Consider the following 25,775-nt stretch of genomic DNA (forward strand, 5'->3'; position numbering starts at 1 on the left):
ACTGCCTTCGCATAATTTTAAATCTATATTTAACACATACACATATAAGCATACATATATTTACATGTGTTTTGTGAAAGCTTTTACCAGGCGAACTACTCGGCACCCCATTTAGCGCACACAGAGATTAGCGCTGCATGCTGCGCAATCCTTTTTTTTAATGTGCGGTTGGAGGTTGATCAGAGGCACGTTTTCCTTCTGTATGTTTACCTGTTGGATTCTTTAAGATTGTAAAGTGATGATAGGGGAAGTAACCAATTACTTCTTGATGATCAAGCAGTTCCGGGTGCTGCGAATATTAACATGTTTTTCTTTCGTCCCTTCCCCGCCACCGGTCGACCTTGGAAATACCGCTTATCACTAATGCACGTCCCCGAGACAGCAAGCACAAATATCGGAGCACATCCGCACATTCCTTTTTTTCTTTGAGCACCTCACCTTTTCCATTTTAGTAAGTGGTGCGCGGGTTATGTCCGTGGCCTCTGAGGCAAATGACGTCGTATCGTTCCTCTCCAAGGTTGGGGAGCGCTACAAGCAGCACCGCGAGTTACTCCGCCGGAAGTTTTTGGAAGACGAGCGTCGCGATTGCCCCTTCAAACCAACATTGTCCAAATATACTTCACACAGGAAACCGAGCAAAGGCTCCGAGTGCGTTGAGGCTGTGGAGAAGCGGTTATATCAACTGCATGTGCGCCAGCAGGAGTTGGCGGAAGAGCGTCAAGCTGCGCATAACAAGAGGGAGAGTGCCGAGTTGAAGGCAGCGATGCGGCCTCCGCGTCTCACCGCACAGGCGCGTTCTCTTTCGCCACGCGATCCAGCAGAAGTATCACGGCAATGGTTGCAGAAGCGTGAAGAGAAGTTGATCCGGTTGCGTGAGGCCATCATAAAAGGAGACCTGGACGCGATGCAGTCTAAACCAACTATCTCTTCATATGCCGAAGCAAACATCACCGCTGAACGTAGAAACGGGAAAAGTATAGAAGATTATCTATTAGCTGAGCATGAGGCGAGACGAGAGCGAATGCATCATCATTATGAAGGGGGCACAACGGCTAGTGGTCGTTCTTCTTCCCCTCTACGGCGTGTCGATTCGCAACCCGTGTTCAGACCTCGCATATCCAATTATGCGCGACGACTCTCACTCCCTGGTCGCGTTGTGGATCGTTTACTTTCAAAAAAGAGCAGGAAAGGGGATGCGCTGCGTGACGAAAATTGCACTTTTGCACCTCGTGTGTCATCGACCTCGACTAGGTTGCTAAGATATTTCTACAAGAATCCCAATGTGTCAGTGTACGATCGCTTATGCGATGAAAGTTACATGAGACCTAATGGTTGCTATGCGAAGAAGGGTTCGTCTCATGTGGAACCTGGGAGCTTTGGTGTTCCGCATATAAACGAGACGTCGCGCGCAATAGTTGAACGTAAAAGAACTGGCGACGATGCGCCACTGCGGACGTATCAGCTTCGAAGCCCTACTGAACGACTTCACGCCTGCAGGGATCCCACGGCTTCGAGTGGCCGGCACAGACGGCACTGTCAACATATGATTAGTGAACAGCTTGAAAAGGAGATATCGCAATGTACGTTTCGACCACGTGTTGACGAGGAATCGAACCAGATGTGGCGGCGGCGGTTACAACAGTTGAAGGGGGGTGGACACCCAAGAAATGTTTCAGGACTCCGTGAGCTCCTTTGGCGTCGTTCAGAAACACGTATGAAAGAGGAGTTGCGCAGGCAACGTGAGCTGCAAGAACAGAAAGAGGTGGAGGAGTGTACCTTTCACCCTAAAGTAGGGCGGGCCCCTCGAAGGCGAGTTGAGTGCGCACTTTCCGTTCCGGAACGCAATGAGGCATGGCAGCAGCGACGGCAGAAAAAACTCAACTGTACCCGGGAAGAGGTTGAGCGTTCTGAGACATCCGAATGCTCGTTTCATCCCTCCGTTTCTTCGCTGCATTCTGCAGCTTCGGTGCCAGCCTCTAACATAGCCGGGTACGATTCACATCTGCGGCGTCACGCGGAGTCGCGGAGGATAATTCGGGAGATGCAGGAGTGGTGGCGGCCGAAGTCTCACATATCTCGTAACAGCGGGTCAGCTCGTCGGGTGCGTTCGCAACCCCAAAGACGGGAAAAGGAATGGTGGGACCTGCCGCAGAAATGCGAGCTCAGCAGTTTTACGCGCACGTGCTCTCCCACTTCGTGGGATGATCAACTTAGTTCGTCACAGTTGGGTTCGTGATAATTACGGGATGCGCGGTCCCTGTGGTCGCGTGTTGACTGGTGTTGCGCGCTTTGTTTAGTTGCGGCAGCAATGCGGTGCGCAACCCCCCCTTTTTTATAGACGACAATGGATGAGGTTGAGGCGTAGCGACGGCGCTCGTGCGGCTCAGACGGTAGTTGTCTATCATAGAGTTCACCCATACATGATTATTGTCATTGATATGGTAAAGCATATACATTGAGGATCTTCATGGCAGCAGACAGAATGATGCAAGTGGGAGCACAAATGAGAAAAAAAAACAAAAAAATCTACTTGTTCTGTTGGTTGTTGGGATTCCTTTTTTGTTTTGTTGCTTTTACTTTGTTTCACCGTTTGATGCATTGTGGTAGTGTGTTGGATACGCTGCTTTCCCCTTTATTCTTCTTTACACGCTATCACTCGGTTCCATTACGTGATGTGGGGGCACTTTCACGAAGGTTCCGGCCACTGAACTGCTGCCCCGGCAGAGGGGGATTATTTCAGCATCACTTGTTCTTCTTCCCCTTTTTGTCCCTTCGTGTAGGTCTTGGCGAGACCTGAAAGGACGTAGTTGAGGAGTTTCTTACAAGGAAAGGGAAAGAGAGCAGAAATACACACATACACTACATATATATTTCTCGTTCCATTAAAGTGCATTAAAAACATACATCTGACCTTGCGAAAGGCGCGACCGCCTGGGTTACCGACCGGTGTTACAACACAAGGGTGGTAATAGTGGGAGGGGCGATGGAAAATATTCGCGTGGTGGTACGTGTGCGGCCTTTTATTCCGGGCGAAAACCCCCAGCAGTGCGTTACTGTTCATGACAGACAGATACGCGTCGGCGACGATCGGACGTTCGCGTTCGACAAGGTTTTCGATATGAGGGCTACATGCGATTTAGTGAACAGTTCAGTTGGAGACCCCTTAATTTCTGCGTTTGTTGACGGGTACACCGTTTCTACAATAGCGTACGGACAAACAGGTGCCGGGAAAACACACACCATGTCACGTCTATCCAGGTACGTTGTGGAACGTGTACATAAAATACTTACGAATGGCGCCGCCGAGCATTCAGGCTTAGCTTCACCAGGTGCGAGGTCAAACTCGCTGGCGGATGCTGAAGCTGCTGCAACTCAGCCCGAGTTTCGGTTTTCGGCTGTGGAGGTATACAACGATCAGATTAGCGACCTTGCCGTTTCTGCATCGTCATCATCAGCCCCTCGCCAGGTTCGGACGTTATCACTGCGGGAGGATAATCGCTGTGGTGTGTTTATTAAGGGTCTCACTGAGACGGCCGTTGATTCTGCGGAAGGGTTGCTTACCCTTATAGAGAGATGCATATCCTCTCGTCGCACTGCAATGACGCAAGCAAACGAGACAAGCTCTCGTTCCCATTGTCTACTGACTGTGGCGCTCGTTTACCGGGGCAAAGTCGGACGGTTTGCCCTCGTTGATCTTGCGGGGAGCGAGCGGATGAAAAAGGCACACGGCGCAACGCCGAGTGCTGCAGGTGAAGGACATTCGGGAGCAGCTGCGTCGCGGGTTAGAGAGGGCATCAGTATCAACAGTGGTCTCTTGGCCCTGGGGAATGTTATATCGGCTTTGTGTGCACGCAAGTCACATGTACCGTACCGAGCGTCGAAGTTAACGCGCCTCCTTCAACCAATGCTTAGCGGCAACTCAAAAACGACAATGATAGCTTGTGTTTCACCAGTGGCTGCGTCTTTCGAGGAAACCCTCAACACGTTAAAGTACGCGAACCGTGTGAAGTCTCTCCGCACGACGCCATTGCAAATGGCTGCTGTTTCCTCCATGGAGGACGCGCAGCGTGCCATAGAAATGCTGCATCAGCAACTTCTGGAAGCGAAGCAAGTGGGTTGTGGGCAGTTTTCCGGCATGCCATCATTTCCAACTGGCGATGTAAATGCAAAGTTGGAGGAGCTGGAGGAGAAACTAAGGGTGGAACAGAAGCTTACGCAGCGCCTAAAGGACGATCTTTTCAATGCGGAGTACACCGCGATGGTTGAGGTTGAGAAGCGGAAGAGTCTCGAAAAGCGGATTGCACTTCTTGAGTTAGTGGAGAAGGAACGATGTGTGGGTCGTGCGTCAACGAGCACTGCGGAGGTTAGTGCCGTTGGTAGTACTGTGTCGTGCCCTAGAAGGTCAGCAGAGTCTAGTGACCCTTCCGACGAGGGCGGGGATATAGAAAACAACAGGAAACTTCTAGAGAGACTAGAAGCAGAGCGGGATGAACTCGAAGCACTTAAGAAGCAAAAGGAGACAGACTCTAAGCGGCTTGCAGAACTCGATATGGGAGGACAACATTCCATAGGGTGTGACTTTGACGGTAGCTTCTCGCAGGAGAATCTTCTGAGAGACATTGCCCTGAAGGAGCGGCATATTCAGGAGCTTAAGCAGCGAAACGAAGAGGCCGTGTGGGCACTGGAAGACTCAAAGCGCAACCAGGAAGAGGTTCTTTCCGTGAAGCGTCGTCTTGAAGAAGACCTAGCGAATGCGGTCACGAAATTGGAATCAACTGAAATGGAGCAACAACGGAAGCAGGCGGAGCGGAATAGGTTGTTTGCACTGCATGAGGAGCGGCTACGCAAGGCCGAAGAAATGGCTGAAACCTACAGGCGTCGTGTGGAGGAGGCGACATTGCAGCTCAATCAGCGTCAATGTAACGAGGAACTGATTCAACAGCTCCAGGCACAGATTCCGGAGATGCGTGAAGAGTTGAATCGCCACGTCGTTGCTGTACGCGAGGGACAGCAGCGCGAGCAGAAGATGGCTGCCTCATATGTACAAAAGGTCAAGAAAATGAAACGACAGATGCGTGAGACGGAGGCTCAGGTCTCTCGACTTCAGGTGGAGCTACAGAAGAAGGAACGTGAAATTGCTCGGGTTAAATCCAATATTGCTGATAGGTTCGACCGCTGCCTATCTAAAGCCCACGTCGAGCGGAAGCAACTGTTGCGAAACCTTCAATGCGATTCTTCCGGCCGATCTTCCAGCGTACAGAGGGAAATTGACTTAGAGCTGAGGGCGCTCGCAACGATTGAAACAGATCTTGATGATCTCATGTTGGAACGTTGTGAAATGAAAGCGCGGCTCGATGAGGTTTGCGGAAGCCCCAACGTGGTGAATAGTTGCGCGGTGGCAGCGAAAGGGTTTGAGTGTCAATCCCGTCGCGCCGGCTCGCCAAACAGTTGTAGTGGTGCGCAGGCTGAGGCTTCTACTGACTACAGCGAGGCGCTGGGTGATGGAAATGCTGTTGTGAAGGAACAGGCGACGAATCCACTGGTTTTCCAAACGTTGAGGCGACTGGAGGAGGTGGAGGACAGTATCGACAGCCTTCAAGAGGCGCGTAAATACCACTTACAGCGGGTCCGGCGTCTGCAAAATAGCTCGGCTTCGGCGCAGGGTTCTGTTACGTCCAGAGCTTGTGAATTGCTGCAGCGCAGCATTAGTGATTCTTTTAGACAAACTTCATGAGTAATGAAGGTTTTGTTCAGTTATATATTATTGACTTGGTTCCAAACTTTCTTTCTCTTTTTATATCCTCTCGTTTTTTGTTTCTTGTCTTCAAAAGGTGCTTTGCTCCTTCCGTCAGGTCGGAACGGTGGTGTGGAGGACGGTGAATTTTCGGTAACAGGGGTGCGAATTTTTTTCTTTTTTTCTTTTTTTTTGGGGGGGGGTAGGGGACGTTTACATATATGATATGAAAGTTATTATCATCATTTCTTTCATCGAATTTCTTTTCCCTGTTTTAATTATTATTTCCCATTGTCTTTTTCTTTTTTTTTCTTTTTGCCCTTCTCTACGGTTGCTCTCTAGCAACATGTGGGGGTTCTTTTCATTGTCTCTTTTTTTATTCGTGTATTCTTCGTCCTCTTCCTTCTAACTTTCCCTTTTCACTATTCACCTTCAACCTTGTACATTTCTTCCTCGTGCTTTCTTTTTCCACACCACTGCCATCTGCGGTAACGATATCGTTGCCATCGTAAATAACGACGGCAAAAAAGAAGAAAAAAAAGAACTGAAGCGAGGAAGGGGAATGTACATACACATATTCCCCTTTACATTCTGTTGATCAGTACTTTTCTATATCTTTATTGCTGTTGCTGTTGACCCCCCTTTTTGCCGTTCGTGTTTCAACTTTTTCGCATATATGAATCAAAAGAACTTGTATATGTATATATATATTTATTTATATATTTGTATATAGATTTACACCTATATTTTCTTGAAGAGAAACCGTCTGGTAATTTACCTCCCCTTATTTGTATAATCACTGTTTCTCTTGAATAAATTTTCGCTTCATAACCCCTCGTTGGTTGAACTATACTTATTTTTTCCCCCCTTTTAGACGTTCTGTTGTTGTTGTTATTGTTTTTCTTCACTTTCTTTTTTTTATGTGGGGTGGGAGAGGAGAGATAAAAAGAGGGTGCAAGGGGGGAATGCACCATTATTATCACTATTATTGTTATCATTGTTCTTTACTATCCTCATGCATCATCATCATTTGCGATGTGTCATCTCGCAAGCTGCGTGGTTAAGGAATGACAGAGAAAAGAGTGAAGGAAATAATAAAATAAAAAATTAATTATACCGACAATAAAGGAAGAAAAGGCTTCATTCCTTTTTTTTCCTTTGTGTGGTTCGCTCTCTCTCTCTCTTTCTCTCTTCCCCTCTTTTTCATTTTTCCTTTTGCGTTCTTCGTACGGGCGTGTGATAGAGACGAAAAAGTAAATGGGTGAGAAAAAACAAATAAATAAAACACAAATAACAATAATAATAATATTAATACAATACACAATAATACTAATATTGGTAGTTGCAGAGGGTATACCAAGAGAGAGAGAAAGAAAATAAAGAAGAGACACAGACAAACAGGATAAAATGAATGAAGTAATTTGTGAAGAGGAGGTAATAGCAACAGCGACTGTAAGAGCAACAACAATTATATTTACAGTTATCATACAGTGGAACAGGGCCTTCATTAGTAGCACGTTCTCTTCTCTGTCGACTCGCTGCTTGTTTGTTCCGTTTCCCTCTCTTTATACCTTTATCATCGTCACTGTTGGCGAGAGTCAAGGGAAAGGAAAAGGAAAGAAAGAATAAAAAAGAGCATGCGGTTAAGAGGAAACAGAAACTCATCGGGGCCAAAACTGTTGGAGTGAAAAACGAAGACAATAGAAGATACAAGGCAGAAACGTTGTCATGCATTTGAACTACTACCATTCGCCTTTTTTGTTGGCTCTGGCTGTTTTTTAAGATTTGTTTTTTTTTCATTTTTCATCATCTTTTTCAGTATGACATTCCAGCTTAATTGTATTACGCTCGGTAATGCGCATTATGCGGCAAGCTAACAACAATAATAACAAAAGAAAAAAGTGGGGGAGCGGAACGTGAAGCATATTTGCTCGGGAGTGTCATTGGGCCCCAGACAAACCCAATGTTCCTACCTTTCATTTTTCTCCAGTGATTTGTGAGTCTCGTTGGAAGTACTTCCATATGAGTGTGCGTGGATGGGAACTCACCTCTTCTCTTTTGTTCCTCATCTTACTTCTTCCTTTCTTCCTTCCTTTTCTCCCATTATATGAACCCCTTCCACGGCTAATGCCCTCCGTTGAGGAGAGTGACGGGGCGGTGGGTGAGTTGGGAGCTTTCTTCAGAGTTTAGTACTACTGTACAGTCGCGCGGTGAACATATCCCTTTCTTTCCTCCCTGTTTTAGGCTTATTGTTTGCCTCGCCGTCTTCTTTCTGTTAACCCACCGTCGTGATTGTTTCTATCCCTTTTTCCTTTTTCCTTCTTCTTTTCTCCCAGGTTTCCTTTCCTTTCCTTTTTCTCACTCGTAGCTCTGGTGGCGAAGCAACGGAGAGGGAGAGGTACTATTTGTGTGTGTGTTTTAGAGAAGAGGAGAAAAGAGGGAAGATGTCAGGTTGCGACGGGACGGAGGGCCGCTTTGGTCTAATTTCCTCGTGGGAGCCGAGCACACCACCCGATGTTGTCACCGACTCCGTTGAGGACGCCTTCGAAGAGGTCGCACCTTCGGTGAATGGACCACTCATCGCACGCCTTATTCCGATACGCGACGGCTCCACTGCTTCACTGCGGGTACCAATGCCAATACTTGAGATATACAGAGATTCAGGCACTATCACAATGGGCCGCTCAAGGGAACTGCCTGTTGAGTGCCGCGTAGATGTGGCACGTGTATCAACTCAGCACTGTGAGTTGCGTGTTAATGCTGTTACTCGGCAGGTGACTGTGCGAGACATATCGTTAAATGGAACATTCGTAAATGGGAAGCGGTTAGAGAAAGGTGTTGACGTGGAGCTGCAGTCTGGCGACCAAATTTCCTTCGTGAAATCCCTTCCCACTGGTACCACTGCAACGTCAACTCCGGCACAGACCTCGTCATCTGAGTCTGCAAATGTGAGCAGTGGTGGTGGTGGAAACGGTGCAGAATACGTGTTTCAGAGGGTGTCCAGCACACAAAGTGTTTCGCAAATGGTAGAGGAGCTTACGTGCTCCGTGTGCAAACATCTCTACCATCGGCCCTGCAGTGCATTGCCTTGCATGCATGTGTTTTGTGCTTCGTGTTTGAGCAAGTGGTTAGCGTGCGGTAACGTCACGTGTATGGAGTGCCGTGCGGAGCTGTCAGAGGTTCGCCCAACGCATAAGCTACAGAACTGTGTAGAGCAACTCTTGAAACTCAACCCGGGGCTCTGTCGTAGCGCCGAGGAACTGGCGGAGTGTGGGTTCAACGACGATATTCCCCCCGAGGGAAGAAAGTTACTGAAGCGGACACGCAGGGTTCGGGATGATGACGGTGATGACTACTCCGATACGGGGAGTGATCTCGATGATGATGATGATTTCGGTAGTGAATTCAATACAAGCAGTGGGGGTGATGGCGTTAATGCAACTCATGTTCCTCAACTGTACCAAGGCCAAACGCATGGTCATGCGCCAGCAACTGGGTCTTGCAAGCACTGTGAAGCTCCTTCTGCGGTGGACGGTTTCCGTTGCCCTGCGAGGGGGATGCACCAGTCTTGTGCACGGTGTCGTCGGCTATTCCCCATGCGTCCACTTTGCACTCGGCCGCAACGCTGCCATCTCTGCAGCACCCCGTATTGTAATTTGTACTACAAGGATGAGGGTGGTTGTCCAGTTGGCGCTGACGGGGGCCTTACCATCGTTTCGCAGTACCGTGCGCCGCAAGCCCTTCCACCAAACCTGTTTGGTGGCAACAAGGTGGAACAAAACATTGTTTCAAGTTATTTGATGGTCAAACACGTGGTGGTTGAGGATGTTTGGGGAGAATGCCTCCAGAAGTTGAGTGGTCGTGAATGGGTGCCTGATATTACTTGTGTAAATGGGCCCGTGACAGCAGATTCTGCTCTGTGTGAAGGCTGCATGGACATCCTCTTTGCCGCATTGTTGTTTCATTACCGTCGCTGCATACCTCGTGCTGAGTTACCATATTCTGTGACGGACAGACCGAACTGTTGGTACGGCCTGAACTGCCGCACACAGTTTCACAACATGCAGCACGCAAACAAATATAACCACGCGTGCTACCAAGAAAAGCGGAAAGAGTAGACTCTATGGGGAGTGTTGGTCTCGCTGAATGAATGTAAAGGCGTCCTTACGAGCATTTCGAGCGATTGTATTGTGTTTTGTGCCGTGGCATGTGTGCGGTGTTTGTGTCGTTGCGATGTTGGACTCGTACTGCACCTCCTAGTTGGCTTTCTTGCTTTTGCTTCCTTAACTCGACCGTGAGATGATGGAAGTAAGGGGTGGAGGAAGGGCATAAAAGAAGGCTATCTGTGCGTAGAAAATATTTTCTGTGTTAAGTTTCAGTATCGAACACTTGTGTAACGTACCAACTGATTACAACCACACGGGTACGTACGTTGCGACTGTGCGGGACGCGTAGAAATAAGGGTGAGATTGGATTCTAACATGAAGTCCCCTCCCCTCTCCACTACAATTCTCCGTTCCCGTCTTCACCGCTTACTTCTACTTGTCACCACATCTCTTTTATGTGCCCGGTGTTGCGAGAGGAACAGTAGTGAGAGTCCAAGGACCAGTTTGTTACGCGTCACAGCACAGATAGGGAAGGGCATAAACCTAAAAGCTGCTGCGTCTGACGGCGACGAGCAGGCGAAGCAATGAGCAGTCATTTCTCCGGTAGGGAGGAGGCGGTGCATCGTTCCAGTTTGTCATATCTTCTTTCACCTAACCGACCGCGTTCTGCTGGGGAACAGAGATTTATTCGGCATGCAGTGTTTCGTGCCACAGCATTCATTGGGTTTATTTTCTACTTCATTTATTGCAACCCAGAGTACAGTTATACGTATTCGTACCTCCAGAAGGAGTACGGTCTCGGCCTTGGTGAACCGTGGCTTCCAAAGTTATTGAAGCTACAAAAGAGACCACCAGTGGAGTGAATGACCTGAATTTTGTCGTCTGCTGCACTACGAAAGGGTGAGGAGAGTTCTGTGGAGATCAAAAACCGGAGGTGATCATCTTATTTATTGGGGACGTGCGGGAGACAGGTAAGTGGACGGACGATTTATTTCGGTCCTTAGTTAAGGTATGCCATTACTTCTTCAGTAGCCGTGCTCACTGCGGCACTTCCATCCTGACGGCACAAAGGTTCACCTCATGTGCTTTGTGGCTTCCGCGCTCCGCGTTAATGGCAGCCTGGAAGCATGTTGAAAGGAGAGCATAAACGACGAATGCCATACCGTTAACGAATTTAAAATCTTTATATAGAGGCGACAACTCACTTGTCCATCTCTTTTCATAAGGAAAAATTTGATCGTGCCCGCATGCTGTATCTACGTAGCTGTTTTTTTTATATTTTTTCTTCGTTGCTCATTGCCAAGGCGTGCAGCGGCGAGTTCAGGGATCTCAATGGCAACTGTAAAACCGTTAAAGCGGTTAACGGCGTTCATCGGGCCGGAAATTGTCTCTTCTTTTCACCAGCTGGCGGATTTACGGCTTATATTACGTGATCTGTAGTCAAGAGTTTTTGTTTACCTTTCGTATACGGAGCCGTATTACCGGATGAGTGAAATCATCCCATCGCGCAGCTGTCGTGGCGCCTCATAACTGCCGTCAAGTGGCTCGGTGGTTGCCACGCTATCAATTCTTTACATACGTCAAATGGTTGGTGTAACTGGTGACGGCGCTGGTGCAATTGTTCATATCGTTTACGGTACCGTAGGTGATAATGTGTTTGATTGTTTCATCTTATTTTCCAGCTTGTTTTTAGTCTGAATTCCTCTAAATCGCACCATCCTCACCCCTTTTTCCTTCTTGAATGTCCCACAACATTCCCTTGATCATACGTGAGAAGTGTAGGCTAAGACGAATTTGACAACACCTCAATAAACAAAAATAATAGCTAGCCGCTGTAGGCTGCGAGAGAAAAATATATACACATACATATATATTTCCCTTCTCCCTCCTCCGTAACAATAAAAGCCGAAAGGCTGGACAGAGAGTTGAAGCGGTGAGCGGAAGATGTTCAGTGAACCTGTGTATCTGACGATAGGTGATGAGTATGAAAAGCGCCCAGTAAAGCCCTCGAAGAGCAGAGGCCGAAACTTTATTGTGCCCATCAAGCGCTCACCACACATCACCGACGCAGTGTTCCAAAAATCATTTATTTCCCTTGCTGTCGGTGATGAGTACTTGCCACCTCCACCCGGTGGTACGTTCCGCCAACCGGCTGAGAAAAAACCAGGGGAGCCACAACCCCTCCCGTTTAAGCCGCCAAGCCGCCCACACAAATCATGCGGCAGTGGCTCGTATTACGGCACCTTCAACGAGAAGAACCCACCAAAGCACGAGCCGGAAACGACGATCGCTGAAGTAAAGAAATCCGGAGCCAACGCTCCTGCTGGTACAGTCCGTAAACCCAACCTCTACACAAACCCGGGTAAGAAAGGGACCTACGGGTACACTGGCCTAACCCTTGGAAGGGCTGGTGAGGTGCAGTACATATCAGACCCAGTCGGTTGCTGCAGTGGGCAACGTACTCACAGCCCACGCACACAAGCACCGTTCAGTGCGGCAGTGAAGTGTGGTGGTTGTTTTGATGAGGGGCCACATGGTTTTAGCACGGTGTACGGCATGAACAAACCGTTGCCTATGAGGAAGGTACCTCCGCAGCGTGTATTGCCCCCAATGAAGCCATGGAGACCCGCCGGCGCACTTGTGAGGGAAATCACCCGCCACCCGGAGTATCAAGAGGACCCCTACGATCTAAAGGAAAAGCGACTTCGCGAAGAGCGGCTGAAGGAACAGAGTCATAAGCCGTGGTTCCCCTGCGGCACCGATGCGTATCGCCACATTTACACTTATCCTGTGCCGTATAACCCTCCCCCAGTGGTGTAGTGTCTAGAGGGGTTATGTAACGGTTGGGGTGTGGTGATGACGTAAGCGGTTGGATGAGCACAAACTTCTGATGTGTTTAAACTCTGCACACCATTCTCAGCGTTTGTTACGCGAGGAAGGGGACGCCTCGATGCCGCTTACGTGGGTGGGTTTGTGGGAGGTTATGACTATGCAATGTTGGATTAAATATGTATATTTTTCTATTTCAAGGGGTTTAGATTGCTGATTCAATAGTTAGAAGGCGAGCATGTATCGCGTTTGTTGGGTATACCGTTCCTCCTCCCCATCTCAACACATACTGTCTCCGTTAGATGAAGTGAGGTAACATCGGCCCTGTGGTGCGAGGGAGAACATGATTAGGTTTACTGGTTCGAGTCTGTGCATATGTGTCCACTGCAGGGTCCGGTCTGTACTGTTCATACAAATATATGTAAGACCTCATTCACTTTTTTTCGGTTAGTTAATTACTCCTTTCTTCCATCTGATTTTTTTCCTGTTTGTTTCCCCGAAATTTCTCGATATCTGACTTTTATGTATTCGAGCGCTTGCGTATGTATGTGGTTGCAATGGAAAGGGTTCGGGCTGTGCTTTCTTCCGCTCTTTCCTCCCGTGTTTTCCTGATTTAACCGCAAAACTGTCGATTTGCCTCATAGGCCGCAAAAGGGAAGTGCGACCGGCCGGAGGAAAGTGCGGAAGAAAGGAAAGAAAGGCTTAAAGTGATTACTGAAAATGCGGGGAAGCGGAAGAAGGATAATAGTAATAGACGCGTATGAAAGTATGTGAGTGTGTGTGTGTGCTTGTGGGGGGCGGTTTGCGGGTCTTATGTGAGGACTGGTGCACATCTTTCACTCTACCCTCTTTCACATGCAACTGCGTGGGAAAACCCTTGAAGTAAAAAACAGAAGGAACATTTTCATATGGAATATGAAGGTTTGAAAACTCTGCGAATGGTGGAACCAATAATACGCTGGGATACACAACCCGCGTGTTAAGGAATGAGAGAATACAAACCGAAAGATTGGGGTAAAACTCAGAGGAAGTACGTGGGTAAACTGGTTGAGATGCGCGAGTGAGCTAAGCAACAAACAGAAAGAGGTCACATGGAAAGTTATCCCGGTGTGTGTATGTGTGTATGTGTGTGTGTGTTTATTCCTCCCTTATATGTGCCGTGCCCACAATATCACTGATGTACATACAAAACCAAGGGATCTCACTATCTCAAGGGTTTGAAAAGAAAAAAAGACAAAAAAATATGGATGAAGAAGCAGAAAAGAACGAGCTTACTTGTAAAAGCATCTCCCCCCCTTTTTTGTTAAACCATTAAAAAAAAACCTCCGTTAGTACTATGTCAACTGTTGACAAGGTTAACGTCGCCGTCTATGGAGGTGACAATAACGGATACGATGAACCGCCGAAATATCTGAAGAAAAGGAGGGAAAAGGAAAGGGGATTGAGGCGCTCGGGAGAGTAATGAAAGGAGTTTATTTCTTTGTTCCGTATTGTTTCAGCGATGAAACTCCTCACAATATCCGGCCTGCCAATGTTGCTGTTGCCCTTCGTGATTTGCCCCTGTATGAGGAGGAGGGAAAAGGGGTTGCTGTTTCTTTATTATTATTATTATTATTTTTTTGCTGTTGTTGTTTTCTTTTTCATTATTGTTTAACAAAGAAGTACGATAAGAGGAACATTAAGTGTTGAGAGGCAAGGAGAAGCAAACAAACAGAGTTATAACGTATGCCCTTCAGCAAAGCATGGCGGAGTGCCGTTTATCCTGATTTTAGGGAGCAGGGCGCGTATATTAACTACAAGGCAACGAAAGATACTTTGCATCGCATGAAGGAAGATATCGCGAACCCTGCAACGCCAGATGAATTGTACAATTCGCTGCTCATGCAAAAGGCAACTGTGTATAAGTGGTGTGAAAACAAGGTGAAGGAATTGCAAATGATGGCAGAAGCCCTCATGAAGGCATCGGATTACCTCTCAGAAGAAGAGACACCTACTAATATGAGTATGGTATTCAGTATGGTGGGGAGTAGTGAAGCGAAGTATCTTCCACCCAGTGATGCGAGGCGCGTGGCAGATGCAATCACGTATGAACTACTGCGCTTTGTTGAATGCCGTAATCTGAACACAGACACAATTGAGCACATTATTGCGCGTATGTATCGCTACGCCGTGCTCGGACCCACCGGCGATCGGTGGAAGAATATTAACAAGGAATATGACTATCATGCGCTCTCCATTGACGAGATATTTTTTATGCTCTCAAAGGTGTACGAGCACGTAAATGAGGTAGAGAGCATGCGGCGTGACGGTCGGTCAAGCATACCTTGTGGTACCGTTGGTTCTCAGGTGTTTGATCGTCGCTCTGTGAAGTACTGGGTTCACATGCAGGACCTACCATTTGTCATTGCCCGGATTATTCCGCATCTTCCTCTCAGCACCTTTCAAGACACCTACGCTATGAGTAAGGAGCGTGGTGTCCCGTTTACTTTGGGCTCCCCAATTAGCAGCGTGTATTATGACAATGACAAGTTCCTTCTTTATCATCGCCGTCTTGAACGACTTGACGGCGCTACACTCATACGCATGCGATGGTACGGCCGTCCTCTCGATAGTGATTGGAACAAGTTGGAGTCAAAGGACAGCGTTTTCATGGAGATAAAAGTGCACCACGAGGCATGGAGTGGGGAGCGCAGCAACAAACGACGTTTTGCCTTAAAGGAGAAGGACGTGGATGCATACATTCGCGGTGATTTAAGCTTAAAGCCGGCACTAGAGAAGCTGCGCTCGAAGAACGCATCCGAGGCAGAACAAGAGAAGTTTATGTCGCTTGCTACGGAGATCCTCACGAAGATACACGCTTATGACCTCAAACCAGTGCTGCGGACGCAGTGCCAGCGTGCAGCCTTTCAGTGTGGACTCGACCAGTCTATTCGCATTAGTATTGACACGGATCTGAGGGTCGTCGCAGAGGATTTCGGTCTGAGTTACCATTGGCGTTACAATGGTGCGGATGCCCCTCTTTCACACTTCCCCTATGCTGTTGTGGAAGTGAAGCTTCAATGTGCAGAAAACGAGCGTATCGCCCCGTGGATTGAAGAACTGATGAACTGTCGCTACATGGAGAGTGTGCCCAAGTTTAGCAAGTACGCACACGGCATTGCTACGCTTTATGGTCACACGCCATTTATCAAGATGGTTCCCTACTGGATGCCCCAGCTTGATATTGACATTCGCGCTTCCACAAAACCTGAATACAACCAGTGGGATCCTACCATTGGAATCGCATCTGGTTGCTGGGAGCGCACTACAGATCGGGTTATATTTGGAACAGGTCATGCCCAAACCCAGACAGTTGGTGCTTCGGAGGCACGGTTCCTTCCGCGTACCGATTGTTTGCGCACATATCAAAGGGTGCTGAAAGCCATCAAGCGTGGTGCGCATATGAACAGCGTCGCACCAACGATGTCACCCACTGATAGGCCGCCTTCAGACGAAAAGAAACTGAAAGAGCAGCAAGAGCTTGCACCTGTTGTGCAATATGATACAGACAGGCGGCACAAGGCCTATACGGCATTCCACCTGTATCCTTACTGTGAAGACGGTGTAGAGTCGCTATGCTTTACGTCGACAGGTGGAAAACACGTTGCGGCGGAAGTGTTTTCTGGGCTTATTCCGTGGCAGACAGGTAAGCGCATCCGTGTTCCCCAAAAATATGATCCAAAAACCTTATTAACATCTGAGCGCTTCATGGTAAAGTGGGCCGAACAGGCGACGCGCGTAGGAGTTGTTGGTCTTGCTGTCATCCGTTTCGGAAATAGTATGAGTCTGCCGAATGACATGGTTGCGGTGCACTCATTCTGGCGTGCAAACTTTCACATCGTGTTGGGTTCTTTGATGGTTGTGGTCGCGGAGTGCGTTTTGGTGTACGCGTACGTTACATTTAAGAGTCGATCACGTCGAGTCTACGCGCGAAGGAAGATCCGTTACGACGATCGGCGTGGCCCTGTAGCGTTAACATTTGTGATATTAGCCGTTATTCTTATAACTGTTATGATGCACGTTATGGTCCGGTACGGGCCTATGCTCACCGGAAGCGACACCTTCTGAGACTGAGGGAGGGGCAGGAAATATGTTGGCTTTCACGGAAAAGAACGTGTACATGTTGGTTGATTGTCAGTAATGTGCTGATGTTCTGCTATGTTTAACGTCCAGTCATATCGCTTCATCGTTCTGTTTAAAATTTCTCCACATTTCTTCACTAGAGGGAAGAGTGAACGGAACTGGGGTATTCGTTGACACTACTACTTTGGTTGTCGGTAGCCGCAATACCACCGTTTGCTTGTGCATGCACACCTAGGGTGTGGTGGAGGGGTGCTTTGGGGGAGATTGCAAATCTTCTGCTGACGGTTTTCTCCAAAATAAAAAGAATGATACACCGGCTGTTCTGATCACGTGAAGGGAAAGGAATGAGGAAAGGGGATGCATGCTTAGTCAACCCCACCCATTGCGTTTCATTGCAAGGGGGGTGTCTATCCTCTTGAACTACTTTTCGTTGCCGCGTTCAACCAGGTGTGATGCAATTCACTACTTACTTTACACGTGCCAACTTTAGGATACTGTGCCCTTCTAACGTGTTTTGTATCTTCTCCCTTTCCTTTATTACTCAATGGACATCGATAACAGTAGAATTACGTACTAATATATAGGAGGGAGGAAGAGGTGCCAACATCGTAGGGTGACCATAGTTTATTTTTCTCAACGGTTCTCTCTTTGCCAAGTATACGATCCCGGAGGGAAAGGGAGGGAAGGGGATTGCGAACAATTGAATATACGTAGAGACAGATTGTATCAGCGTGTTATCTCAAACTCCATCAGTATACGGAGGACTGAAAGAGTGTACTAAGTTTGTTAACAACACTCAGTTAAGACTACGATGATTCGTTTCAGTTGGGTTCGCTTGTGTTCGAGCGCTGTGGCAGCGGCAGCCGCGTCACCGGACGTTCAGGCGATAACGAGGGCTCAGGCCATGCAGCTCGATGACCTTTCCCCACGGAAGATCGCTTCGATATTAGATTCTTACATTGTAGGACAGGCAGAAGGGAAGCGAGCGGTGGCCATTTCACTTCGGAACCGCTGGCGCCGCCGTCAGATTGAGGACGAGGGATTGCGCCGTGATATTCTTCCGAAAAATATCCTGCTCGTTGGTCCTACCGGGGTCGGGAAGACAGAAATATCGCGTCGAATGGCGAAACTCACTGAGGCACCGTTTGTTAAAGTTGAGGCAACAAAGTACACCGAGGTTGGTTTTAAGGGGAAAGATGTGGAGAGCATCATTGAAGACTTATACAGTAACGCCAAAACAAAGGCTAAGCGCCGACTGGAAATCGAACGCGAGAAGGAGGCCCACGAACTGGCACTTGAGATAGTTTTCAATGGTTGGCATTCTTGTCGTTCAGCATCAGGCTCATTTGGTCCCTCAACCCGCAACAGTGGCAGCGGCGATAGCAGCGCAGAGGAAGATAAGAATTCGTCGTCAAGGGATAATGTTACGTTTGAGGAGTTTAAGGAGAAGTACAAGACTCAGTTTAAAGATGACATGGTTGTGATAGACGTCACACAACAACCAAAAGGGAATACAAAGCCAAATGCCAGTATTAACAGCGTCGAGATGTTGTCAGTTGGGATCCTTCTTGGCTTAGGCTCTGAATCACGTGGGGTGAAGACGCGTGTGACGAAGCGTGTGGAGGAGGCGTTGCCGCTCGCGACGCAAGAGGCGCTAAGTCGTCTTGTGGACGAAACTCAAATCAGTGCACTTGCCCGCACACTGGCTGAACAGGATGGTGTGGTGTTCATTGATGAAATTGACAAGGTTGTGACGGAGCCGGCGAGCGCCAACGCTGACGTGAGCTCCACGGGAGTACAGCAGGATCTACTTCCGCTTATCGAAGGGTCTAATGTCACCTTAAAGGACGGATCGCAGATAAGCACGGACAACATTCTTTTTATTTGTTCCGGTGCTTTTCACACTGTGAAAACTTCTGATATGATAGCGGAGTTGCAGGGCCGGCTGCCGGTCCGCGTGGAGATGCACGCGCTGAAGGAGGAGGATATCCGACGCATTCTCTGTGAACCTAAGTTTAACCTCTTACTTCAGCAAAAAGCGCTGATGAAGACAGAAAACATAGATCTTGAGTTCACACCTGACGCTGTCGACGAGTTGGCACGGGTCACCACGAAGGTGAATGCGAACGCTCAAAACATTGGGGCGAGGCGACTTCATACTGTTGTGGAGCGAGTAATGGATGAGTACAGTTTCAATTGCCAAGATTACGAAGGCAAAAAGGTCGTCATCGACGCTGAAGTTGTGCGGAAGGCTACAGGGTCACTGATGAATAACATTGACTTAGCAAAGTACATTCTCTGAGCAAACAAAACTAACATGGGTTGCGTCTATTTTACCCGCTAGCTGTGCATCAGGCTAAACAAACGGTCCAGTGCGTCGCTCTATTGGCTGCTGTCGCATCTAGTTGTCGTTGCATTTCCCCCCTGATTGCCGAGACACCTCACCTATATTTTTATTTATCTAGTGTTCACTTTCGTGTGCAAATATGGGGATGCACCCTGCGAACATGCCGAATACTGCATTTGTTTTTCGCAGCGCCGAATCTGTTTTCTGTGTGTTGGAGCCCCTCCTTAATAAAACTTCTTTGCTCTTTCTTGTGTGACTCTTAAATGGCATGGAAACGTAATTTTTATTATTAGTGGTATCGTCTTCCTTCAACTTCCTGTTGTTTGAACCCTTTCTTTCGTACCCGGATTTGTTCAAGTAAGCAACAGCGGCAGTGACAGAATTCAGTCGGTAAGTTTCTGCTGAAAAAGTTGTTTTGTCATTGTAGTATTGCTCTACTGGCGTTGGGTGGTAATGTTGTCATCTTCGTCGCCGGTTTTGGTTTCTGAGCAGACATGCGATAAGGTCGACTATGGCATGGAACTAATGCCTGGTAAGAGATTAAATACTCCTGTGGAAACACCAGTGATTATTTGTCCACTGTACAACCTTGGAAACACATGCTATTTTAATGCCGGTGTTCAGTTGCTTGTAAACTGCCCTCAATTTGTGTACTGCCTCCGTGACTCGCTGTTTCGCCACCCGGAGCATCACCGCTACGCTGAACGCGTAAGCCGTTCGTGCGGTAAGGCAGCACTGGAGTTATTTGAGGCCTTTACTCAATTGGTCAATGATATGGAGTTCACTCAACTTGAACCTGATTGCGCAATCTCGCCACTGAGGGCGTTGGAATGCCTTTCCGCTGTTCATCCGTTGTTTGAGGGCCGCGAACAGCAGGACTGTCCTGAAATGGTGAACGCGGTGATTGCTAACGTGGCGGAGGTGGGGCGGCAAGAAATCGAATTGGACAACTTGCTGAAGTCCTTTGAAGGGGATTATCTGCGCTTGGAAAAGGCAATGGGGTGTCGGCGAGGTGACACATCGTTTGTGCCCATGCGGTGCACGAGGCAACGGATGGAGTTCGATGAGATAAGTTTGCAGTCTGGTTCTTTATATGGAAGTGACCAAATGAATCGAAATGGGGCAGCATCTGCTAACCATGAACAGAATGAAAATGGTTCTGAGAACAACCATTTTACAACCTCTGCTCAAACGCACAACGCACCCCAGTTTCCAGTGTTTCCGGGAAGTTGGTGGAACTTCAATACAATGAGAATCAACCAATTTGTAAACCGTGAGAATAGGTTGCTTCAGCTTCAGGAAGACTCCAAGAATGGAAAGCTTCCCCAAAGCACGTTTCGACCACCCAAAATATTTTACAACAGTGTGACTGATGGTTTTACCGGTCAAATACTCTCCGAAATACGGTGCCACACTTGCCAAAGAAGCTCTCGTATTGTGGAGAGTTTTTCTTCGCTGACAATTGGAATCCCATCCCCCCGGCAGAGGCTCCAATATGCTAAAAAGCATCCGGAGGTTCAGCGCGTCAAACAGGATGGGACACCTCAGAACCTCGCACGGTCGCTTTATTGGCGTAGTGTTTTCTCGTGGTTCTATGCTGCGACGCGGTGGATTGTTGGTCTGTTTACGGGCTTTTCGAGACGAGGAAATTGCCCTGTGACGTTGCAGGAGTGCCTCGACATCCATTTTGAGCCGGTGGAACTGAAGGGTAGCAACATGTATCATTGCAGCACATGCAATGCCAAACGGGAGGCAACTAAGCAGGAGACTCTCCTCACAATGCCCGAGTACCTACTGTTACATATGAAACGCTTCGAACAGGGGAAGTGTTTCAACACCAAGAAAACAGATGAAGTCATCTTCCCCATGTCGTGGGATGTAGGCGCTGCTCAAAGTACAGACGTGCTGCGGTTGCGTAACTATTTGGACTCGAATGTTTTAGCGTTTAATTACCCACTCTCAACATTCCACGGAACGACTAGTGCAGGTGATAGCACACCTATGGAAAACTCAACGTCTGTCACAACCCCCCTAACAGCTACTAACGACCACCAGAAGTTTGCCGCAGCCAGTTCGTCTCCTTTGCAAAGTATGCAAACAAGGGAAAACCCGGATATTGAGGCCCCAATCGATACCTACACCTTAGAAGCCGTCGTTAACCATCACGGAACTATTGCTCGTGGCCACTACACAACCTTCGCGCGTAAGAAGACTGCGTCGAAAGACGTGTGGGTTTACCTGAACGATGAAGAGTTGAGCACCACTACTGCTGACTCCGTGGCGAATTCGGAGGAGTACCTACTACTATATAAGAAGCAATCTCTCTTCCCTCGCTCCGAGGCGTTCGAGAAACTTCGCACGAAGGCACGAGAGCTGTTGGCGAAACCACTGTCATCGCGTATGGGCTTGGATGCCGCTGGCGTAGACAAGAGTAGCAGGAATCCGAATAGCAACACCAACCTTTCCATATCTGGGGGCGGAGACGGTTGTCATGATGTGGTTTACATTTCCCGACCGTGGCTGCAGCGTATGACTTTTATGGAGGAGCCGGGTCCTATCCTCAACCGCCTTTCCTATCGCACCACCACGCAAGAAACAGGGGAGTCCTCGTCGGCACATGGTACGCAAAGTCCACCAAAACAAAATCTGGGGGAGCCAACTTCTGCAAAGGGGCCACCTTACGAGAAAAGCCTCCCCGTCGAGTGGTTCTATGTATCCCTTCTGCAACAGGAATATGACGCATTTTACGACATGTATGGTGGAAACCAGGCGGTGACTCAGAGTGAATACAATTTAATGATGAGTGAACAAGACGCACTCGTATGACTCAATCTTGGGTGTGATGGAGGCCTCAAAGAGAATGGACAACGGGTTCGTTACTGAACCCACCGAGGATATTATTGCCACTATTTATATGGAAGTGAGGAGTGTGCAGGCACAATCGGTACGTAGGAAACTGAACCCGATGGCATCTGTATATGGATGGAGAGGAACTAGGAGAAAGCGAAAAGAGCTAGTGGGGTTTCCTCTCCTCCAGAATAAGAGTTGGGTGGTGATGACTACTTACCTCCCTGATTGTTGTCTTCATTTGTTCCACCCGGTCTCACCACGTTGCCGGCGCGGCGACCCCACCTCGTCCCGCCTCCCTCTCCTTCTCTTTTCATAGGATCGTTACTCACGGTAGCGGAGGCGAAGTGTACACGACTTGCTCCGCGCGTTTATATCCTTCTTTTTTTCTCTGTATTTGTATAACTGTCTGAACAATGGGAAGGGGAGGAGGGTGTCACTATCTGTTTGCTGGTGTAGGGGTGAGGAGAGCTGGCGAACTGCAGATGATGGTGGGCGAGCGGTAACCGATACGGGGGGGGGGCACTGTTTAAGTGCCACTGCGTGATATTGCTCAGCGAAAAAAAAAGTATAGAGATCAAAAAGGGGCTAAGATATAATCATGTGGAGGGGGGCTGGGGAGAAGCAGCAAAGGGAGGGAGGAGAATATAAGAAAATGGAACCGTGCTTTTGCAAAGAGGCAATTAGTATCTGTTCGTGGTCATATCAATCCAGCCGACATCAGACGGTAACGATTGTTGCTCATTTCCTTCACTCTTTGTCTAATCAATTCACATGCGAGTGGGCAAAATGCACCGGACGCAGGTTTATCAGTGGTTACACTTCGTCACTGACTCTACCGCCTCGGCATTCAATCACTTCATTTTTCTCAATGGCGTGGTCCGGTGCGTCCGAATTGTGGAAAAGGGGAAAACGATCCAGTGGCTGTGCAGAGGATGTTATTGCAAGGCAAGTGTCTCCTTCTTACCAAGAAAAGGATTAAAATAAGACAAGGAGCCCTTAACGGGCGCTGTGGTGGATACTTGGTTCTTGTTGTTGTTTTGCGTTTCTTTTTACCTGTATGGTGTTGCTTCACATCAATTTATTTTGCTTTTCTTCACATTTTTTTCCTTCCTATTGTTATCAATAAGACTGGGGAACGGTGAGTTGTTTTGAGGAAGGGGTAGGTCACTGACAGAGACACTCTAACCACGGTTCTGTTACTGGAGAGCGCAGGTGAGGGATCATGAACAGGCATGCATTTGTGGAAATGACGCCATTGCGGCCCGAACCCACGGACGGGAGTCCAACTCGCGGGTCGCAGCCGGCGGCAGTCGGGCAGCCACAATTCTTTTCGAGGCGTGATGATATGTCGTATATTTGGGGAACGGGGATAGCAGTGGAGGTATTTCGAGCAGAGTTTCAGCGTTTCCTTGAAACTTTTGAAATGCCACAGGATGTAGGCGCTGCTCCGGGTGCTGATGCCGGGGCGCACCGCGGTGGAACCAGGAATTTTTTTCTTCAGGAGCTCCTCCGCCTTCGATTGCAGAGGCGGAGTTTGTTTGAAATGGATCTTCAGCTATTTTGCCGTGCAGCCCCACGACTTTACCAACAGCTCATAGCACATCCCGTTGAGTGTCTCCAAATGATGGAGAGCGTTGCTGAGGAGGTTAGCGAGCGCCTCGTGGCCGCTGCAGGAACGCATCCCTCAATGCCCGGTGAAGATGAGTTTATACTTCGCATCGCCCCCAGGAACCATCCCGAAATTACGACTCTCCGTGGTTTGTCCACGCGGCAACTGGAGCAGCTAGTGTCCCTTCAGGGCATGGTGGTGCGTGTATCGAAGATTATTCCAGAAATACGCGTGGCACTCTTCCAGTGCTGGAGCTGTAATCACACTCGGCATAGTGTGGTGGATCGCGGTCGAATCTTCGAACCCACGCGCTGCGACAGTTGCGGCAAACAATATTCCTATAGAATCAATCATAACCTCTCAGTATTTGAAGATAAACAGTTAGTACGGCTTCAGGAGGCGCCTGAGCACCTCGCGGATGGTGATACACCGGTCACAATGTCCGTTGTAGTGTACGGTGATTTCGTTGACTCCATTGTTCCTGGTGACCGTGTTGTGGTGACGGGTATATATCGTGCATGGCCCGTTCGTCTCAACTCGAACACACGAATTATCCGGAGCATCTTTTCTACACACGTCGACGCCGTGCACATTGAACACCGCAGAGCTGGGCGGAATGCCTGGGCTGACCAGCAGAGACAATCGGCGGGAGAGGACGAAGGGTTGCCTGAAGATCCTGCAGTGGTGGCACGGCACAACATGTTTCGGCATATTGCGGCTCGGCCAGATATTTATGATGTCATATTGAATAGCTTTGCCCGCACAATCTGGGGCAACGAAGATGTGAAGCGTGGCATCCTTCTGCAACTATTCGGTGGGACACGCAAAGAGCTCAAATGCGGTAGCTTCCGTTCTGAGATAAACATTATTCTGTGCGGAGACCCGGGCGTTGCGAAGTCCCAGTTGCTAACCCAGGTACATGAAATTGCTCCACGCGGAGTATACACCTCGGGCAAGGGTAGCAGTAGCGCCGGTCTCACTGCCTTCGTAGTTCAGAATAATGAGACGGGGGAGTTGGTGCTTGAGCCTGGTGCTCTTGTGTTGTCCGACCGCGGTCTGTGTTGTATTGATGAATTTGACAAGATGAACGAGGCTACGCGCTCCGTGTTGCACGAGGTGATGGAGCAGCAGACACTTTCGATAGCGAAAGCAGGGATTATTGCCCAACTAAACGCCCGCACATCTGTCCTAGCCGCAGCCAATCCTAAGGAGTCGCAGTGGAACGTGAACTTGAACGTAGTGGAGAATCTCCAAATCGAACCGACATTGCTCTCTCGCTTTGACCTTATTTTCCTTCTAATGGACCGGCACGATCCAGCGGAAGACCGGCGGTTGGCCTCACATGTTCTGTCTCTCTTTATGGAGACCGACGAAAGTCGTGCATCAGGGAATGCCGCTGTGCCCACAGATGATGATGATGATGACGTGGATAACGCCAACGGTGGAGGTACGTCTGCGTCGAGGGGTCACTTAGCCACCAGTCGTGCCCCCATTTTACTTCAGCATGATGGTGAAGTGTACTTGGAGGGAACGGAGGAAAAACCGTACATGCCTGCCCGCGTCCTTTCGCAGTACATCGCGTTCGCCCGTGAGAACATCCACCCAAGGCTGACTGGGGCATCGCACAAACAACTTGCCGCTTCATATGTCGAAATGCGGCGTGCTCGTGGGAGTACCCGCACTGTTTCAGCAACCCTTCGCCAGCTCGAGTCCATGATTCGCCTTGCAGAAGCCCGCAGTAAAATGCGGCTTGGCGACACGGTTAGCGTGGAGGACGTGCGTGAGGCTAAGTGGCTTATAAGTGCCGCCCTCAAGGAGGCGGCAACAGACCCAAGAACTGGGCGCATCAACCTTGACGTATTTAACGCACCAGATCCTACGCGACAAACGGTGGAAGGGAGTATGCTCCGCTTGGAGAAACTCATTGAGCAGCGGTACATCTCAGCAGGGCACACCACAGCAACCGTAAGCGAGTTGCGGCTCGCGTTGAATGAGTCCTTTGGTTCATCAATGCGTCCATTATCAATTGTTCAGTTCATGGAACTGCTTGCCCTGATGGCCGGTGGTGATCACGTGAAATCCTTCACTGCCTCAACTGTAAGTTTCGCCGGTAGGCTTTCGTGATGGTTTGCCACCACTGCTTCCTTGTGTTTTCAGCTTTCGCTCAATTGTTGTTGT

General features: G+C 48.7%; 9 protein-coding genes across 9 annotated transcripts; all 9 read left to right on the plus strand.

The window, feature by feature from the left end:
- Window positions 1-469: 469 nt before the first annotated feature.
- TbgDal_XI13610 (hypothetical protein, conserved) lies at window positions 470-2,236 on the plus strand (the record flags this gene model as incomplete). Its single annotated transcript, XM_011782204.1, has 1 exon — window positions 470-2,236. One exon carries the CDS (start codon window positions 470-472, stop codon window positions 2,234-2,236), a length of 1,767 nt encoding a protein of 588 aa, XP_011780506.1.
- A 747-nt stretch (window positions 2,237-2,983) lies between these two features.
- TbgDal_XI13620 (kinesin, putative) lies at window positions 2,984-5,734 on the plus strand (the record flags this gene model as incomplete). The annotated part of the gene is made up of 1 exon (XM_011782205.1): window positions 2,984-5,734. The coding sequence occupies one exon, from the start codon at window positions 2,984-2,986 to the stop codon at window positions 5,732-5,734; it is 2,751 nt and encodes a 916-aa protein (XP_011780507.1).
- Window positions 5,735-8,178: 2,444 nt separating this feature from the next.
- Window positions 8,179-9,852, plus strand: TbgDal_XI13630 (hypothetical protein, conserved; the record flags this gene model as incomplete). The annotated part of the gene is made up of 1 exon (XM_011782206.1): window positions 8,179-9,852. The coding sequence occupies one exon, from the start codon at window positions 8,179-8,181 to the stop codon at window positions 9,850-9,852; it is 1,674 nt and encodes a 557-aa protein (XP_011780508.1).
- Window positions 9,853-10,424: 572 nt separating this feature from the next.
- On the plus strand, window positions 10,425-10,703 carry TbgDal_XI13640 (hypothetical proten, conserved; the record flags this gene model as incomplete). The annotated part of the gene is made up of 1 exon (XM_011782207.1): window positions 10,425-10,703. One exon carries the CDS (start codon window positions 10,425-10,427, stop codon window positions 10,701-10,703), a length of 279 nt encoding a protein of 92 aa, XP_011780509.1.
- A 1,081-nt stretch (window positions 10,704-11,784) lies between these two features.
- TbgDal_XI13650 (hypothetical protein, conserved) lies at window positions 11,785-12,660 on the plus strand (the record flags this gene model as incomplete). Its single annotated transcript, XM_011782208.1, has 1 exon — window positions 11,785-12,660. The coding sequence occupies one exon, from the start codon at window positions 11,785-11,787 to the stop codon at window positions 12,658-12,660; it is 876 nt and encodes a 291-aa protein (XP_011780510.1).
- A 1,734-nt stretch (window positions 12,661-14,394) lies between these two features.
- TbgDal_XI13660 (hypothetical protein, conserved) lies at window positions 14,395-16,776 on the plus strand (the record flags this gene model as incomplete). The annotated part of the gene is made up of 1 exon (XM_011782209.1): window positions 14,395-16,776. One exon carries the CDS (start codon window positions 14,395-14,397, stop codon window positions 16,774-16,776), a length of 2,382 nt encoding a protein of 793 aa, XP_011780511.1.
- An 826-nt stretch (window positions 16,777-17,602) lies between these two features.
- On the plus strand, window positions 17,603-19,093 carry TbgDal_XI13670 (heat shock protein HslVU, ATPase subunit, HslU putative; the record flags this gene model as incomplete). The annotated part of the gene is made up of 1 exon (XM_011782210.1): window positions 17,603-19,093. One exon carries the CDS (start codon window positions 17,603-17,605, stop codon window positions 19,091-19,093), a length of 1,491 nt encoding a protein of 496 aa, XP_011780512.1.
- A 498-nt stretch (window positions 19,094-19,591) lies between these two features.
- Window positions 19,592-21,964, plus strand: TbgDal_XI13680 (Ubiquitin carboxyl-terminal hydrolase; the record flags this gene model as incomplete). Its single annotated transcript, XM_011782211.1, has 1 exon — window positions 19,592-21,964. One exon carries the CDS (start codon window positions 19,592-19,594, stop codon window positions 21,962-21,964), a length of 2,373 nt encoding a protein of 790 aa, XP_011780513.1.
- Window positions 21,965-23,210: 1,246 nt separating this feature from the next.
- TbgDal_XI13690 (minichromosome maintenance (MCM) complex subunit,putative) lies at window positions 23,211-25,721 on the plus strand (the record flags this gene model as incomplete). Its single annotated transcript, XM_011782212.1, has 1 exon — window positions 23,211-25,721. One exon carries the CDS (start codon window positions 23,211-23,213, stop codon window positions 25,719-25,721), a length of 2,511 nt encoding a protein of 836 aa, XP_011780514.1.
- Window positions 25,722-25,775: the final 54 nt, after the last annotated feature.

This window comes from Trypanosoma brucei, chromosome 11, assembly GCF_000210295.1.
Source record: "Trypanosoma brucei gambiense DAL972 chromosome 11, complete sequence".
Classification (NCBI taxonomy): domain Eukaryota; phylum Euglenozoa; class Kinetoplastea; order Trypanosomatida; family Trypanosomatidae; genus Trypanosoma; species Trypanosoma brucei.